This window comes from Lepidochelys kempii, chromosome 3 (genome assembly GCF_965140265.1).
Source record: "Lepidochelys kempii isolate rLepKem1 chromosome 3, rLepKem1.hap2, whole genome shotgun sequence".
Classification (NCBI taxonomy): Eukaryota; Metazoa; Chordata; order Testudines; family Cheloniidae; genus Lepidochelys; species Lepidochelys kempii.
In genome coordinates this window covers 35,451,571-35,466,740 of record NC_133258.1, presented here as the reverse complement: position 1 = coordinate 35,466,740, position 15,170 = coordinate 35,451,571, and the positions used below count along the sequence as shown (strand labels likewise).

The 15,170-nt window shown below is 47.7% G+C and overlaps 1 protein-coding gene across 5 annotated transcripts in view; it reads right to left on the bottom strand.

The window, feature by feature from the left end:
• Nucleotides 1–13,087, bottom strand: part of ADI1 (acireductone dioxygenase 1) — a 90,400-nt gene extending 77,313 nt beyond the window's left edge. For 2 of the 5 annotated variants that reach the window (XM_073336103.1, XM_073336102.1), the window contains exons 1-4: nt 12,772–13,087; nt 9,278–9,397; nt 7,327–7,506; nt 5,533–5,621 (exon numbers count right to left, since the gene is read on the bottom strand). In XM_073336103.1, coding sequence (XP_073192204.1) covers nt 5,533–5,621; nt 7,327–7,506; nt 9,278–9,397; nt 12,772–12,891 — 509 coding nt within the window. In that variant the 5' untranslated portion in view covers nt 12,892–13,087. Of the gene's footprint in view, nt 1–5,107; nt 5,622–7,326; nt 7,507–9,277; nt 9,398–10,519; nt 10,737–12,771 lie in introns of those variants that run through there. The other 3 variants (XM_073336104.1, XM_073336106.1, XM_073336105.1) reach the window with 3 other exon arrangements.
• Between the last annotated feature and the right edge of the window lie 2,083 nt (nt 13,088–15,170).

Sequence of the window (15,170 nt, the reverse complement as noted above, 5' to 3'; positions counted from 1 at the left end):
GGCAAGGACTGGCCTGTCTCCCAAGATTTGTGAGCGTGTTGGGTCATCCTTCAGGATAGGTTGTAGATCTTTAATAATGCGTTGGAGGGCTTTTAGTTGGGGGCTGAAGTTGACAGCTAGTGGAGTTCTGTTATTTTCTTTGTTAGGCATGTCCTGTAGTAGGTGACTTCTGGGAACTCTTCTGGCTCTATCAATCTGTTTCTTCACTTCCGCAGGTGGGTATTGTAGTTGTAAGAATGCTTGATAGAGATCTTGTAGGAGTTTGTCTGAGGGGTTGGAGCAAATGTGGTTATATCGTAGAGCTTCGCTGTAGACAATGGATCATGTGGTGTGGGTCAGGGTGAAAGCTAGAGGCATGTAGGTAGGAATAGCAGTCAGTAGGTTTCCGGTATAGGGTGGTGTTTATGTGACCATCGTTTATTAGCACTGTAGTGTCCAGGAAGTGGATCTCTTGTGTGGACTGGACCAGGCTGAGGTTGATGGTGGGATGGAAATTGTTGAAATCATGGTGGAATTCCTCAAGGGCTTCTTTTCCATGGGTCCAGATGATGAAGATGTCATCAATATAGCGCAAGTAGAGTAGGGGCGTTAGGGGACAAGAGCTGAGGAAGCGTTGTTCTAAGTCAGCCATAAAAATGTTGGCATGCTGTGGGGTCATGCGGGTACCCATAGCAGTGCCGCTGATTTGAAGGTATACATTGTCCCCAAATGTAAAATAGTTATGGGTAAGGACAAAGTCACAAAGTTCAACCACCAGGTTAGCCATGACATTATCGGGGATAGTGTTCTTGACGGTTTGTAGTCCATCTTTGTGTGGAATGTTGGTGTAGAGGGCTTCTACATCCATAGTGGCCAGAATGGTGTTATATGTAATATGTCAGCAGCCCCCCATCAGCACCCCCACCCCGCTGCCCTGCTCCCAGAACCTCCCACCCACCAGCAGTCCTGCCGATCAGCGCCTCCCCCTCCCTCCCCGCACCTCTCGGTCAGCTGTTTCGTGGCATGCAGGAGGCTCAGGGGAGGGGACAGGGCCTGTGGCAGAGCCAGGGGTTGAGCAATGAGCACCCCCCAGCACATTGGAAAGTTGGCACCTATAGCTCCAGCCCCGGAGTCGGTGCCTATACAAGGAGCCGCATGTTAACTTCTGAAGAGCCGCATGTGGCTCTGGAGCCACAGGTTGGCCACCCCGCCCTAATATCTGGACAGTCCCCCATACACATACTTAAGTGCAATCTCTTTATTGTGAAAGTGCAACATACAGATGTAGAATTATTATTTTTACATAACTGCACTCAAAAATAAAACAATTAAAATTTTAGCACCTACAAGCCAAAGCATGAAGGGCCATACAAATGTTTACCATATCTGGCACATAAATACCTTGCAACGCCGGCTACAACAGTGCCATGTGAACGCCTGTTCTCACTTTCAGGTGACATTGTAAATAAGAAGCAGGCAGCATTATCTCCCAGAAATGTAAACAAACTTGTTTGTCTTAGCGATTAGCTGAACAAGAAGTAGGACTGAGTGGATTTGTATGAGGTGAATTGAAAAATACTATTTATCTTTTTTACAGGGCAAATATTTGTAACAAAAACAACATTAAGTGAGCACTGTACACTTTGTATTCTGTGTTATAATTGAAATCAATATTTGAAAATGTAGAAAAACATCCAAAAATATTTATAATAAAGTTGAATTGATATTTATTATTAACAGTGCAATTAAAATTGTGAAAAATAGCAAATTTTGTTTTTCTAGTTAATCTAGTTAATTTGTTTTGCATTAATCGCATGCATTAACAGCAATTAATTGATAATCCTAGTTTTAAGTAACTTTTTTTAAATCTGTAAGTACTTTTCAAAATATTTTTTGGGAACAATCATATGCCTCCCCCTTGTCCCAGATACTGGTTGACCCCCAAAACACGTTCTCCTGGCTTGTCTAGGCCCTGAGTTCCACCTGCCAGGGCTTTTTTCTGTTGGCCCTGCTGTTGCAGGCTCTGCCCCCTTCACTTCTGATTGGTCACTGCAACCAGCAGTGGGGAGATTCGCTTCCTAGTCCACCAGCAGCAGGGAGACTCCCGGAAAAGAATCATCTTCAGAATGATATGGTTGCTGTTACTGAAATATCCATTTTATGGAATGATGCTATCTGTACATAATATCATTACATATATAAAATGGAAAGGAAATTTATAAATGTATTTACAATTGAGAGATTTTTTTCATTGTTATTCCAGGTTTACTTCTGCATATGAATAAAGTTTCATTGTTCCTCTTTTTCTTTCTCTTCCACTATGTGCTTATATAACTTAGCTAGTTGTCCACATATTGACGATTGCAGGGAATACAGGAGTTGAAAGTACTCACGCTTAGACCTATACTTTAACTTGTAAATACATACGTACTATTTCCACAGCATACTTGGACTTAAGTACTTCTGTAGTGGTGTACTTGGCACTAACACTTATGTCTTTTTTATCAGTGCTTACACCACCATCCAAACCACTCCCACACTTGCAGGGCTTGAGATTTCAGTCTCTCTTCCTATTCCTTTTGGTCATCCATCCTATTCTCAGGATGCTGACTTGCACGGCTGCTCCCCTCACTTCTTGCCTCCTCTTCCTAGGGCCCACCATAGGAGTAATGCTCTCCTGCTGTTTCTCTCAATACCTTTATCCTTGGTTCTTGCCAGTCTTTTCCCCTCAGTCCAGGGCCTTCTCTGTTTGACTGCCCTGTGCTCCTTGCTTTAATTTCCCCTCAGCCTACCACCTGCTTTCCAGGTGATGTTAATGGCATTAACTAGAGCAAGAAAGCTCTAGTTAACCTCTTCATGGCCTGTATGTGGTTTACATCCCCCTCACACTAGCTAGGATGATAAGTGACATACAAAAGGTTGGAGCCATTTCTATATACATTTGTGATTTTTAAGATTCTAAATAGTACATCTTTTCTTCAAAACCACGACTTCATTTTCAGAAAAAATTAAGGGATTAAAAATAACTGCAAGTCTTTATAAATCCAGACTCTGCAATATAATGAAAAGTTGTCACTACAAAAGGGAACTTAGGATCTTGGCAATTGGAAGAACCTTTTTAGTAAGGTGGACAGAATCAACCTAATCCAATGAATACAATATGAAGACTCACATGGTACGTCTACACGGAGATAAAAAAGCCAGCTGACCCAGCTGACTTGGGCTCGTGGGGCTCAAAAATTGCTGTATAGATCTTCGAGCTCAGGTTGGAGCCAGAGGTCTGGGAGGATGGAGGGTCCCAGAGCTCGGGCTCCACTCTGAGCATCTACACAGCAATTTTTAACCCTGCAACCTGAACTCCACAAGCCCGGGCCAGCCACAGCTGTGCCGCAGGGCTTTTATCCCCATATATGCCCCAGGCCTCCATTCCCACTATCTTGTAGAGTCATTTGCACCTGTGCAAACCGGGTTTAAAATGTTACTAATTTGGAAGGGTATCAGTTCCCATCCACTGTGCACAGCTGTAAACAACTGCACACAGGGCCCAGCAGTGAAGAATCTGCATGCCTTGATCTACACTCCAATTACCACCTCAGCAGGACACTGAGCAGGCACAGCACTCTGCACTGTAGGCAAACTTTCCTTTTAAAGCAAACATTTAGACAAAAAACATTGTCATTTTTGACATTGCTGAGGTTTATTTCAATAATAGTCCTGCAATTCATAGAATATCAGGGTTGGAAGGGACCCCAGAAGGTCATCTAGTCCAACCCCCTGCTCGAAGCAGGACCAATTCCCAGTTAAATCATCCCAGCCAGGGCTTTGTCAAGCCTGACCTTAAAAACTTCTAAGGAAGGAGATTCTACCACCTCCCTAGGTAACGCATTCCAGTGTTTCACCACCCTCCTAGTGAAAAAGTTTTTCCTAATATCCAATCTAAACCTCCCCCACTGCAACTTGAGACCATTACTCCTCGTTCTGTCATCTGCTACCATTGAGAACAGTCTAGAGCCATCCTCTTTGGAACCCCCTTTCAGGTAGTTGAAAGCAGCTATCAAATCCCCCCTCATTCTTCTCTTCTGCAGGCTAAACAAGCCCAGCTCCCTCAGCCTCTCCTCATAAGTCATGTGTTCTAGACCCCTAATCATTTTTGTTGCCCTTCGCTGGACTCTCTCCAATTTATCCAAATCCTTCTTGTAGTGTGGGGCCCAAAACTGGACACAGTACTCCAGATGAGGCCTCACCAATGTCGAATAGAGGGGAACAATCACATCCCTCGATCTGCTCGCTATGCCCCTACTTATACATCCCAAAATGCCATTGGCCTTCTTGGCAACAAGGGCACACTGCTGACTCATATCCAGCTTCTCGTCCACTGTCACCCCTAGGTCCTTTTCCGCAGAACTGCTGCCTAGCCATTCGGTCCCTAGTCTGTAGCGGTGCATTGGATTCTTCCATCCTAAGTGCAGGACCCTGCACTTATCCTTATTGAACCTCATCAGATTTCTTTTGGCCCAATCCTCCAATTTGTCTAGGTCCCTCTGTATCCTATCCCTCCCCTCCAGCGTATCTACCACTCCTCCCAGTTTAGTATCATCCGCAAATTTGCTGAGAGTGCAATCCACACCATCCTCCAGATCATTTATGAAGATATTGAACAAAACCGGCCCCAGAACCGACCCTTGGGGCACTCCACTTGACACCGGCTGCCAACTAGACATGGAGCCATTGATCACTACCCGTTGAGCCCGACAATCTAGCCAGCTTTCTACCCACCTTATAGTGCATTCATCCAGCCCATACTTCCTTAACTTGCTGACAAGAATACTGTGGGAGACCGTGTCAAAAGCTTTGCTAAAGTCAAGAAACAATACATCCACTGCTTTCCCTTCATCCACAGAACCAGTAATTACACAGTGTCTGAAGATCTCAAAACACTGGACTAAGGTGGATAACTCTACTTATCTCCATTTTACAAATGGTGAAATTAAAGCAGAGTTAATGATTTGTCCAATGTCAAAAAGCAAGTCAGTGACAGAGCTGGGACCGGAACCCAGTTAGCACAGTCACAGAAACACTATTGTCCAATGGGTTCTTAGTGTCAGGACATGAAAATAGCTAACAGACCTTTAAAGGTAGAAAATCATTTTATTAAAATGCTGCAAAAGTAAATCACTGCAATTCATTATAACAAAGTCACAGACATTGTACCAGGGCAGAGCTAGGTAAGCTGCATATGAAGGTTCTGATTATGTGAATTCATCTTGTGCAGATTCTTTGAGAGAATGCAGCAGTTTTTTAATTAAATACAATCACCTTAAGTAGTTTGATAGCATCATTTCAGACTAGAATGAACATTCAGCGTTTGCCATACTCCCCATTCACCCTCCCAAAATTAGAGCTAGAGAAGCACGTTTGGACAGGGGAAACGGAACACATCCCGCAGTGAGTGGTATTGAAGTACAAGAGTCCCAATTTACATTCTGCTCAGGCTTGAGGACATTCCGCACATTAGACTTCAGAGAGTATTACTGTGCCAAAAACTTCACGTACTGTCCTCGAGCAGGAAAGTGATCAGCTGGCCGGTTGTATGCTGTCCAGACTGGCTCTCCAACAAACAGCCTCATTGCCTTCACGTAGTTCTGCAGAAGGAAAAGGACATGGCAAATGGCATAACAGCTCCTTTTGGAGGCGTCTGAATAGTAGAGTTAACAACTCCTGTTGAGGTTTATGGTACTTTCCACCTTCTCAAGGCGCTTTAGGAGCGTCACACCAACCTGGGAGTTCCATCACTATTTTGCTTCGGTGTTCCCAGCAACCTGGCCATTGTAGTAGTAACGGTACTTTGCGCTTATATACGGTTTTAAAAACTTCAGAGGATCCTCAACCCCCCTGTAAGGCAGATAAAGTATTATCCCATTTCACAGATGGGGAAATTCCATGACCTTGAGCAAGTCCCTCAGGCTTTGCCTGTATTGGGACATCGGCCTTGGTGTAGCTGCACCAGCACAGACCCCTGAATGTAGACGTGCAACGCTGGGGTTTGCACCAAGTGAGCACATCCTTGGCCACACGTGGGAGTCAGCACCGGTGCAGCTACACTGATTGCTGATTCAAGGCTATTCCCACAGACAGATAAGGCCTTTGGGCTATATTACACATATAACCCCTCTCAGCAGGTCAGAGAGCAAGTCAATGGCAGAGCCGGGAATTCATCTAGGATTTCTGACTGCCAGCTGTGGCTCTAGCCACTAGACTACACTCCCTCTCTACAGGCGAGTTTAGTACTCATGAAAGATGCCAAGACAAGTATGCTCAATTTATCCACAGAAGAGGTACAGAACAGAGGCAATTCAAACTTCCCTATGCGGCTCTGCCTTCAGCCTGGATGAATCAGTCTCCATGCCTCAGTCAACTCTGGTGGTGGTTTGTGCGATGGATAGCTGTAGAACAGAGGTGGGCAATCTATAGCCCACGGGCCGGATACCGTCCTGCCCGGCCCTTGAGCTCCTGGCTGGGGAGGCTACCCCCCAGCCCCTCCCCGACTGCCCCCCTCCCCTGCAGCTACGCCACCACGCGGGCAGCACGGCTTGCGCCCGTGCACCTCCCAGGCTTTCCAATAAGCCAGTCCTGCCACTCTGAGCGGCATGGTAAGGGGATGGGGAGTGGCGGTGTTAATGGGGCAGAGGGTTCCAGGGGGCAGTCAGGGACGGGGAGCAAGAGGCGGTTGGATAGGTGTGAGAGTCCTGGGGGACCCGTCAGGGGGCGGGGATGTGGACAGGGGTCGGGGCAGTCAGGGGACAGGGAGCGGGGAGGTTGGATGGGGAGAGGTTCCGGGGCGGGGGCCTTAGGGGCGTGGGTCCTGGGGGGGGGCAGTTAGGGGACAAGGAGCAGGGGGCGTTGGATGGGTCAGGGGTTCTGAGGGGGGCAGTCAGGAGGTGGGAAGCAGGAGGGGTCAGATAGGGGTCAGGCTGTTTGGGGAGACACAGCCTTCCCTACCCGGCCCTCCATACAGTTTTGCAACCCTGATGTGGCCCTCGGGCCAAAAAGTTTGCCCACCCCTGCTGTAGAATCTCTGGACTCAGACTATATGCTTATTTCACACAAGATACAGAACATGTCTAAGATGGCAGCGACTTGAAGTCACTACTGATGAGCTGCATGTGAACTGGCAACTATGAGGTGAAAGCTCAGATTCTATAAATCATTTTGTATTCCTCACATTCCTGGTTTAATGAACTGCAGATCTGAAATAGCATATTTAGTCACCAATATGCAATATGCCTTTGTACACTTGTCTGTCAACACATATACCTAGGAGTGTAATAGATAAAGCCATATACAAACATTTTCATCCAGTGTAAATCGGTGATATATGCCAGCAGGAAGAGTTATCATGTCTCCCTTTTCCATGAAAATCCGGATCCACTTGTCATCTTTGTCTCGAACATCAAAGTAGCCACTTCCTTCAAGGATGTAGCGAATTTCATCATCCAAATGCAAATGTTCTTCATAAAATATTTTTATCTAGGGTAGGAAGGAGAGGATATTACATTTCTTTTTAAGTTTGTTGAACAAAGAAATAAATCTAAATACAAGGGCATATGGAGATAAGTATCAGAGAGGTAGCCGTGTTAGTCTGGATCTGTAAAAGCGGCAAAGAGGCCTGTGGCATCTTATAGTCTCCCAACATCTGGGAGACTCTTTACAAAGGAGTCCAGAAAGATATAAAACTCTGACCAATGCATTACTAGACTATGTTAACAGCACATAAAGTCAGGTCTATGCTTGGTAGGATAATATTCATCTATAGTTATACAATTATCTGGGATGCACAAATATGACAGAGCTGAAGTCCCCTGTCACTTTACACTGGAATAAGTCAAATGCAACATCACTGCCTACTGTAGCTAATCATCTACATGAGAACAATATAAGTAATTATTGCCAACCAGGTTTCCCGCTGCATAATGATTTGTACCGTCAACAAGAGACAGACCCTGGGCCACAGTCCCAAATTCAAGGCCTTGCTCCTTAACCAGCTGCGATAATGTTCTCTCAGATCTTTGGGAGAGGAAGGATACTTTGTCTTTCAGGCAATTTAGGAGCAATAATGCCAGGCTCTGAAGGAGTCCCATGAGGACTTGTGGGGTGGGGAAGAAGAGAGAGAGAAAGGAAACTACTGCAATGCCATGGGTAGGGAAGGAAGTGATGAACCCTTGAGGAACAACTCCATTTAAGATGGATATGGAGAAACCTCACCATCCGCACCGCACTCCTGAGTTACCATACCATTCCCATTCAGTTGGAGTGGCACATCTTTATGTTTAACTGGTGAGGAAGGAGTTTCATTATAAAATGCATAACTGAGAACTTGACATTGTTCCTGCTGATCTGTTCTGAAGCAACCAGGACATTAGTTCCCCAAATTAAAACATTTCTCAGCTGGGGAACTGCACAAATCCCTCATAACCCTCAAGTGTTTAGCACATTTCAGACTTTACAAAAATGTACTGGAGACAAAAGAACTAATTACCAACTAATACATTTTGCAGGCTGACAATCCCCAAAGTGTATGTAGCTGTAGGCGTGTTTCAACTTTGAAAACTGTCAAGTGGGCATGCTCACAAGTTATTTCAAATCATATGTATGGGAGGTCACAAATTCCCATCAAAATGAATTTGGCAGAAGTTCCAATTCCCTCCAATGGTGAGTATGTTAAAATATTCTTAGCACTAAAATCAATCACCTTGACAACCAGGCCAAGAGTGGCCTCCTTTTTCTGAGAACACTGTGAAATTATTTATGACAGTACTGAGGGATTTGTTATTGTTGATTAAAATTACCACCATGTCCTAGGGCAGCAGTGACCAAGCACAGGGCTTGCTGCTCTGAAGTTCACTGGGGAAAGATTGTGCCAAAGCCCCAAGCTGGCAATGGTCTGACTTAGTTTGGATGACAATCTAATAATGTTTGCAGGGCTACATTTGCATATGTGCAGTTTCAACATGACAAGTGAGAGCCACTCTTATTAATGGGAACCATTCTAAAAGGCATCATATGTAAGCTACTAAAGGGAAAGCAATTACAGAAAACACAAAACTCTCTCTCATTTTAAAAATGGAATCCAAGCAGTCATTTGAAAAGCTAAAAACTAAACAATGTGATTTTTAAAAATGGGGGAAAATCCATTGTTCAAAGAGCAGGTTCTGAGCGTGCACTTCAAAAGCTGGTGCACACTCTCGTTGCAGACTTCAGAACTTACTCCCTTCCCAGATCCAAACCAGGGCTGCTTTACCTTGTCTTGATAATTTGGCAGCTTATCTTTATGTATCGTTATTATATCCATCCAAGAATAGTTTTTCTCTTTCCGAATCCTTGCTAGGTCTGGGTCAGTCTCATAGTTGTCAGCATCCAACTGTGTGATTTTTTGGAGGAGGAATTAAAAACAAACAAACATCCATGAGAGATAGCCAGGATACCCAAACGACCGCTTCCAAAACCAAGAAGTGCAGCCAGTTAATGTATAAATAACATTTCAAGTTACATACTAGTTACTAACAAGTCCAGCAAGGTTATTTATTTGTTATTGTGTAGTCTAAAGGGAAAAAAGGGATTATAGAAAAGCTAGCTTTTCAGAGTCAGTGTGGGTGTCTCAGCGGGACGTACTGGGGAAGCGAGCTCAATCTGCCTTCAGACGCTGCTCCCACAGAGTCTGCTTCTTCTTCTTGTTCCAGAGCCAGAATCCCAGTGTTGGAGTGAATCGTGTCTGTCCCTCACAAAGAAAACAACTGGGAGTCCCTCATGACTAATCAGCAGGATTGCCATTGTCCCTGCACAGTTGCTGAAGTTTGGAGTTACCAGGAGGAACATTCTCGTTGTTCGTAGTTACTTCACTACCATTTTCCCACCAGGCAGCCTGCCAACCCTGGCAAGGCATGCTTCCAAAACAAATTAGCCTTGGTAGGGGAAGCAGCAGCATGACAGCAAAATAAATAAATAAATAACATTCGGTTGAAAGTTGGTGGCAACAACAATGTGGGGAGGGAGGGCAGGTGTCTTCATCGATTATTTTAAAACTTCATTAAACTGCTCTGGTTACAGACTTTCTTTGCTCAGTATCTATTATTGTTCCACCTTCCCAGATGTGGGAAACATTTTAATAAGCCAAATGAAAGAGGCTGTGTGAGGCTCCACATTTTCAGCTCTAATTTTTTTTTTTGGTAGGAATTAACAATATGCTCAGTGACTTGTTACTGATAAGCCTACACTTTATGCAATAAATACCATGCTATAAAAACCTTTATAAATCTCACCACAGGTACATATCACAGCCCTAAAAGAGTTTCTCATATCAGGCTTATAAGAGTCTCTTATAAAGGCTACTTGCTCTAGTGAACCCAGCATGTGACTGGGAGACAGGAATTATTGAATTCTATCTTGTGTATCCATAAGGGATAGATTTTACAGTACAAGACTGTCTGGCTTGTAGCCTAGGTGCCAGAATTGCTCAATTATGTAGTTCTTCTGTCTGACTCACCCATTATAGCAGAGGTCAGCAACCTTTCAGAAGTGGTGTGCCGAGTCTTCATTTATTCACTTTAATTTAAGGTTTCGCATGCCAGTAATACATTTTAACGTTTTTTAGAAGGTCTCTCTCTATAAGTCTTAAACTAAAGTAAAGTAAAGTATGTAAAGTAAACAAGGTTTTCAAAATGTTTAAGAAGCTTCGTTTAAAATTAAATTAAAATGCTAATCTTACACCGCCGGCCCACTCAGCCCCTGCCAGCCTGGGGTTCTGTTCACCTAGGCCGGCAGCAGGCTGAGCGGGGCCAGCGGCCAGGACCCCAGACCGGCAGTGGGCTGAGCGGCTCAGCCCGCTGCCGGTCTGGGGTTCCGTCCACCGGCTCCTGCCAGCCACGGTCCCGGCTGCTGACCCCGCTCAGCCCGCTGCCGGTCTGGGATCCCAGCCCTGCTCACATACAGTGGGTACCTATCTTCTCCCTGGTTCTAGCCCATTCTCTTCCTCTCTGTCTGCACTGAACTGAGGGTAGGAGCGCACTGAGCACAGGGCTGGGGGTGAAGGAGCAGGCTGGGGGTTGGGGTGCAGGGTCTGGCAAGGAGCTAGAATGAGGGAGGGGGCTCAGGGTTGGGGCAGGAGGTTTGGGTGTGGAGTGCTTACCAGGGCAGCTCCCATTTGGTGCGAGGGGTGCAGGTGGGAATGTGTGGGGGGGTGCAGGAGCTCCTGTTTGATGCTCAGGGTGGGGGTGGGAATGTGGGGGTGCAAGAGGCAGGGCATGGGATGTGGGGGGACTGGGTATGTGTGGGGGGTGCTGGAGTCAGGGCTGGGGTCGTTGGAGGGTGCAGAGGTCAGGGTAGAGGGCTGGGTGTGTGTGAGGGGGTGCAGGGGTCAGGACAGAGGATTGGGGGGGTGAGGGTACAGGAGTCAGGGCAGAGGGCTAGAAGTGTGTGAAGGGGGTGCAAGGGTAAGGGCTGGGGGGGGTGTGAGGGGGTGCAGGGGTCAGGGCGGGGGCTGGGGGTGTGGGCTAGGGTCCTGGGGGTGCGGGCTAGGGTTCTGCAGCAGGCTGAGCAGGGCCAGCGGCTGGGACCCGTCAGGCAGCAGCGTACCATTAAAAATCGGCTCGCGTGCTACCTTTGGCACGCGTGCTATAGGTTGCCGACCCCTGCATTATAGACCACCACCAATGTACATGTACTTCACTTTAGGAACCCCTTGAATTAGCCTGTGGGAAGGAGAGATCATGGTTAGCTGCCCAAATGTACTGGGTTAGGTAAAGCAGTACAATTCTTGAGTTTAGACAAGGCCTCAGACTTAAGCTAAATCAGTTTTGAAAAGTGGGAGCTTAAGAGGCTAAGCCATTTATGCAGTTTTTGTCTTGTGTACATTAAACCTCACACGAGGATGGAAAGCATATGATACCACCTTTACATTTAAGCAGGCACGCATGCTTCCAATTCCAGCAGGGAACTTAGGTTTTCACTTCTATTTAAAAAAAAACAAATCATGATTTTTAAATTACAAGGGCAGGACACTGACACTCCTTTGGCCCTCCCTGCACTGAGATTCAATTCCTTATTAGCACCTCTATCAAGAACCATGTCTGGGCCCAGATAAGCCTTTTAGGCTACCTGATACATTTGGATTCCCTTTGGCACAGGCTCTGACCCACTGGACCGTGAAGATGGGTCTCCATTATCTCCAATATTAACAGGCAAAGCCAGGCCATGTGGATGTGCCACTACGCGTTAAGGAAGTGAAGGGTATTTCAGGAATAAGCAGGAGCATCCGTCAAACTGCTGCGGTTGCTAGTGCTGCGGCACAGACTCTCAGCAAGGGCAGGGGCTAAAGTGCGGAGAGTTCATTTAAAAGGCAAATGGTAAGTGAGTCGGGCAGAGGAGAGGACCCACCCTGGGCTGGTAACAGTAAAGCAGTACCCCCCTTCCCCGATCAAAGGCCAGCGGCGATCCTCAACCCCCGGCCGCCGCAGCGGGCTTTGGGAACGGGGATCGGGCCGTGGCCAGCGCCGGGCTGCAGCGTGCGACGAGCCACGCTGGCGCTCACACGCTGCAAACAAGTCTGTGGGCGGAGGCAAAGGCCAGAGATGTCCGGGCCCAGGGGCCCGCACTGCGCGAGCCGCTGCGGCGAGTCCCGGCGGGAGCCGGGCGGGCGGGAGGCTGCGGGCCAGGGGCTCCCGGGGGCCACGGCTGAGTGGCCGGGCTACAGGCGCCGCCCGCTCCCCCTCCCGCGCTGCAGCCAGTCTCGCCGCCTACTTTCCAGTGGAAGACTCCGAGCCGGCGCAGCTGCTCCAGGCTGACGGGCCGGTGCGGCTCCTGCCGGTGCGGGGCCCTCTGGTCCTCTCCGGACTCGTCCATGTACCACGCTTCCACCATCCTGCCCCGCGGCTGCTCCGCGGCGCGCCGGCCCGGCTCTAAGCCAGCCAATCGGGCCCTCCCGCCGCGCAGCCGGGCTGGCTGCAGCCCACGGGCGGGGCGCGTGATCCGCAGGGCGCCCGCTGCCAAAGCGGCCGGGCAGCAAAGGGGCCGCGGCTTCCACCCCCGCCCGGCCGGGAGCTCGCGCGCCACACGCTCTGTGGGACTGGGCAGAAACAGGCTGCATCGGTCATAGGAACAAGTACTAAGGCTTAGCCTCCTAGGTAAGACACGGGTTGCCTTGGAAGAGGAAATCCAGCAGCTGCACTGAAACGCTTGGGCAGTAACATTACAATATTCCAGTACCCCCGGAGTTAGTTTACCCATGCCGAGGGGGACCGTCTGGCTGGTATTGGACCAGCCTGGCTGGCCTTTTTTTTTTTTTTTTTTTTTTTAATGTATTTGCCAATTGCCAGAAAAATAATGTAATCTGATGGGGTTTTTTTTTACGTGGGTCTAAAGATTTGCATTATTGTCACAATACTAATGTTAAACGTTTCTGTGTCCAGCTAAAGTTGCTGCATTGGTCCCGTTTCTGCAGTTTAAGTAAGAAAATGGTGTTATAACACATAATTTATAGATAAGATTTATATCTAGATCAGTGGTCCCAAACCAGTGGTGGGCAACCTGCCATGGGCTGCATGCAGCCCATCAGGGTAATCCGCTGGCAGGCCACGAGACAGTCTTTAGAATCACAGACTATCAGGGTTGGAAGGGACCTCAGGAGGTCATCTAGTCCAACCCTCTGCTCAAAGCAGGACTGATCCTCAATTTTTGCCCCAGCTCCCTAAATGGCCCCCTCAAGGATTGAACTCAAAACCCTGGGTTTAGCAGGCCAATGCTCAAACCACTGAGCTATTCCTCATCCACAGGCAGGGCCTGTTTGCCATTCCCGGCCAATGGGAGCTGCAGTATGCAGCACGGACTTCAGGGTGCTGCTTCCCACAGCTCCCATTGGCCTGGAATGGCGAACTGCGGCCACTGGGGGCTGCAGGCAGCTGTGCAAATGTAAACAAACTGTCTGGCGGCCCACCAGCGGATTACCCTGACAGGCCACAGGTTGCCCACCACTGTCCCAAAATGTGGGTCGTGCGGTGCGGAGGAATGTTCGGGGGCACGGCAGGGCCCCAGGTCAGCCCCCATGGGGGGTGGGGAGGGAATGTCATCCAGCCCCACTCCACCCCCAGCCAAGGCCCTGGCTCCCGGCCAGGGCTCGCACCCAGCTGCCTAGCTCCATTCCAGGCCCCAGCTGTCACCAGTCTTGGCCCCCTTACTCCTGTCAGTGACAAGAGATTAAGAGCAAAAGTGTCCACTAATTTTTGGCACCAAATTTGAAGCACATATGATTTGATTTTTCAGAGAATTTAGGCCATGTCCACTACAAAATTAAGTTGATCTAATTTATGTAAGTGTATAGCTGCCAGAGTAATTAAATCACTTGTGCGTGTCTAAACTTTGCACCTTATGTTGATGGTGTGTGTCCTCACCAGGCACGCTTGCTCTGATTGAACTGTCAGTGTAAGGCATTGTGGGACAGCTTCTGAAAGCCAGCAACAGTCAGTGTAAGCAACAGTGTCTACACTGACGCTGCGTTGACCTAACTACATTGACAGTGACTCTACACCTCTCATGGAGATGTAGTTATTAAGTTGGTGGAGTGGATGAGTCACGTCAGCAGGAACTAAATTTTAGTGTAGACACTTACATACTTAGGTTGACATAAGCTGTCTTGCATTAACCTAACTCTGCAGTGTAGGCCAGGGCTTAGGGTGACACTGAGGCCCATTGATGTTCACTACTGGGTCAGCAACTCTTGTCAGGCCTCACATACTTAGTATATCTAACACTCTGTTGCCATAATCTGTATCTAAAAGTTGTCATGTAAGATATCATATACAAACTGGTAACACTTGTCCTGAAAATCATTGTGTGGTGTATGTACAATGTTATAAATATGTGCTAGAATTATGTCCTTAAAATGTGTTTGGCAAGCAATGCATAAACCCAGTCAGCCATAGACAAAGGAATCTGTATTTGTGTAAGCAGGGGAATAGTCCCGCTATTGTGGGGAACTTTCCTGGCTTCTGCATTACCCCCGTGAAGTGGGCTAGCGAAAGGATCTGAGTCCTTGCTCCCACTTCCTTTACCCAGTGGCCTCCCTGCCCTTGAGGACTCCCCTTCCACTCTCCTGTCTGGCACAGTCCTCGTAACCCCAACAAGGCTGGGCCCAGGATTCCTGG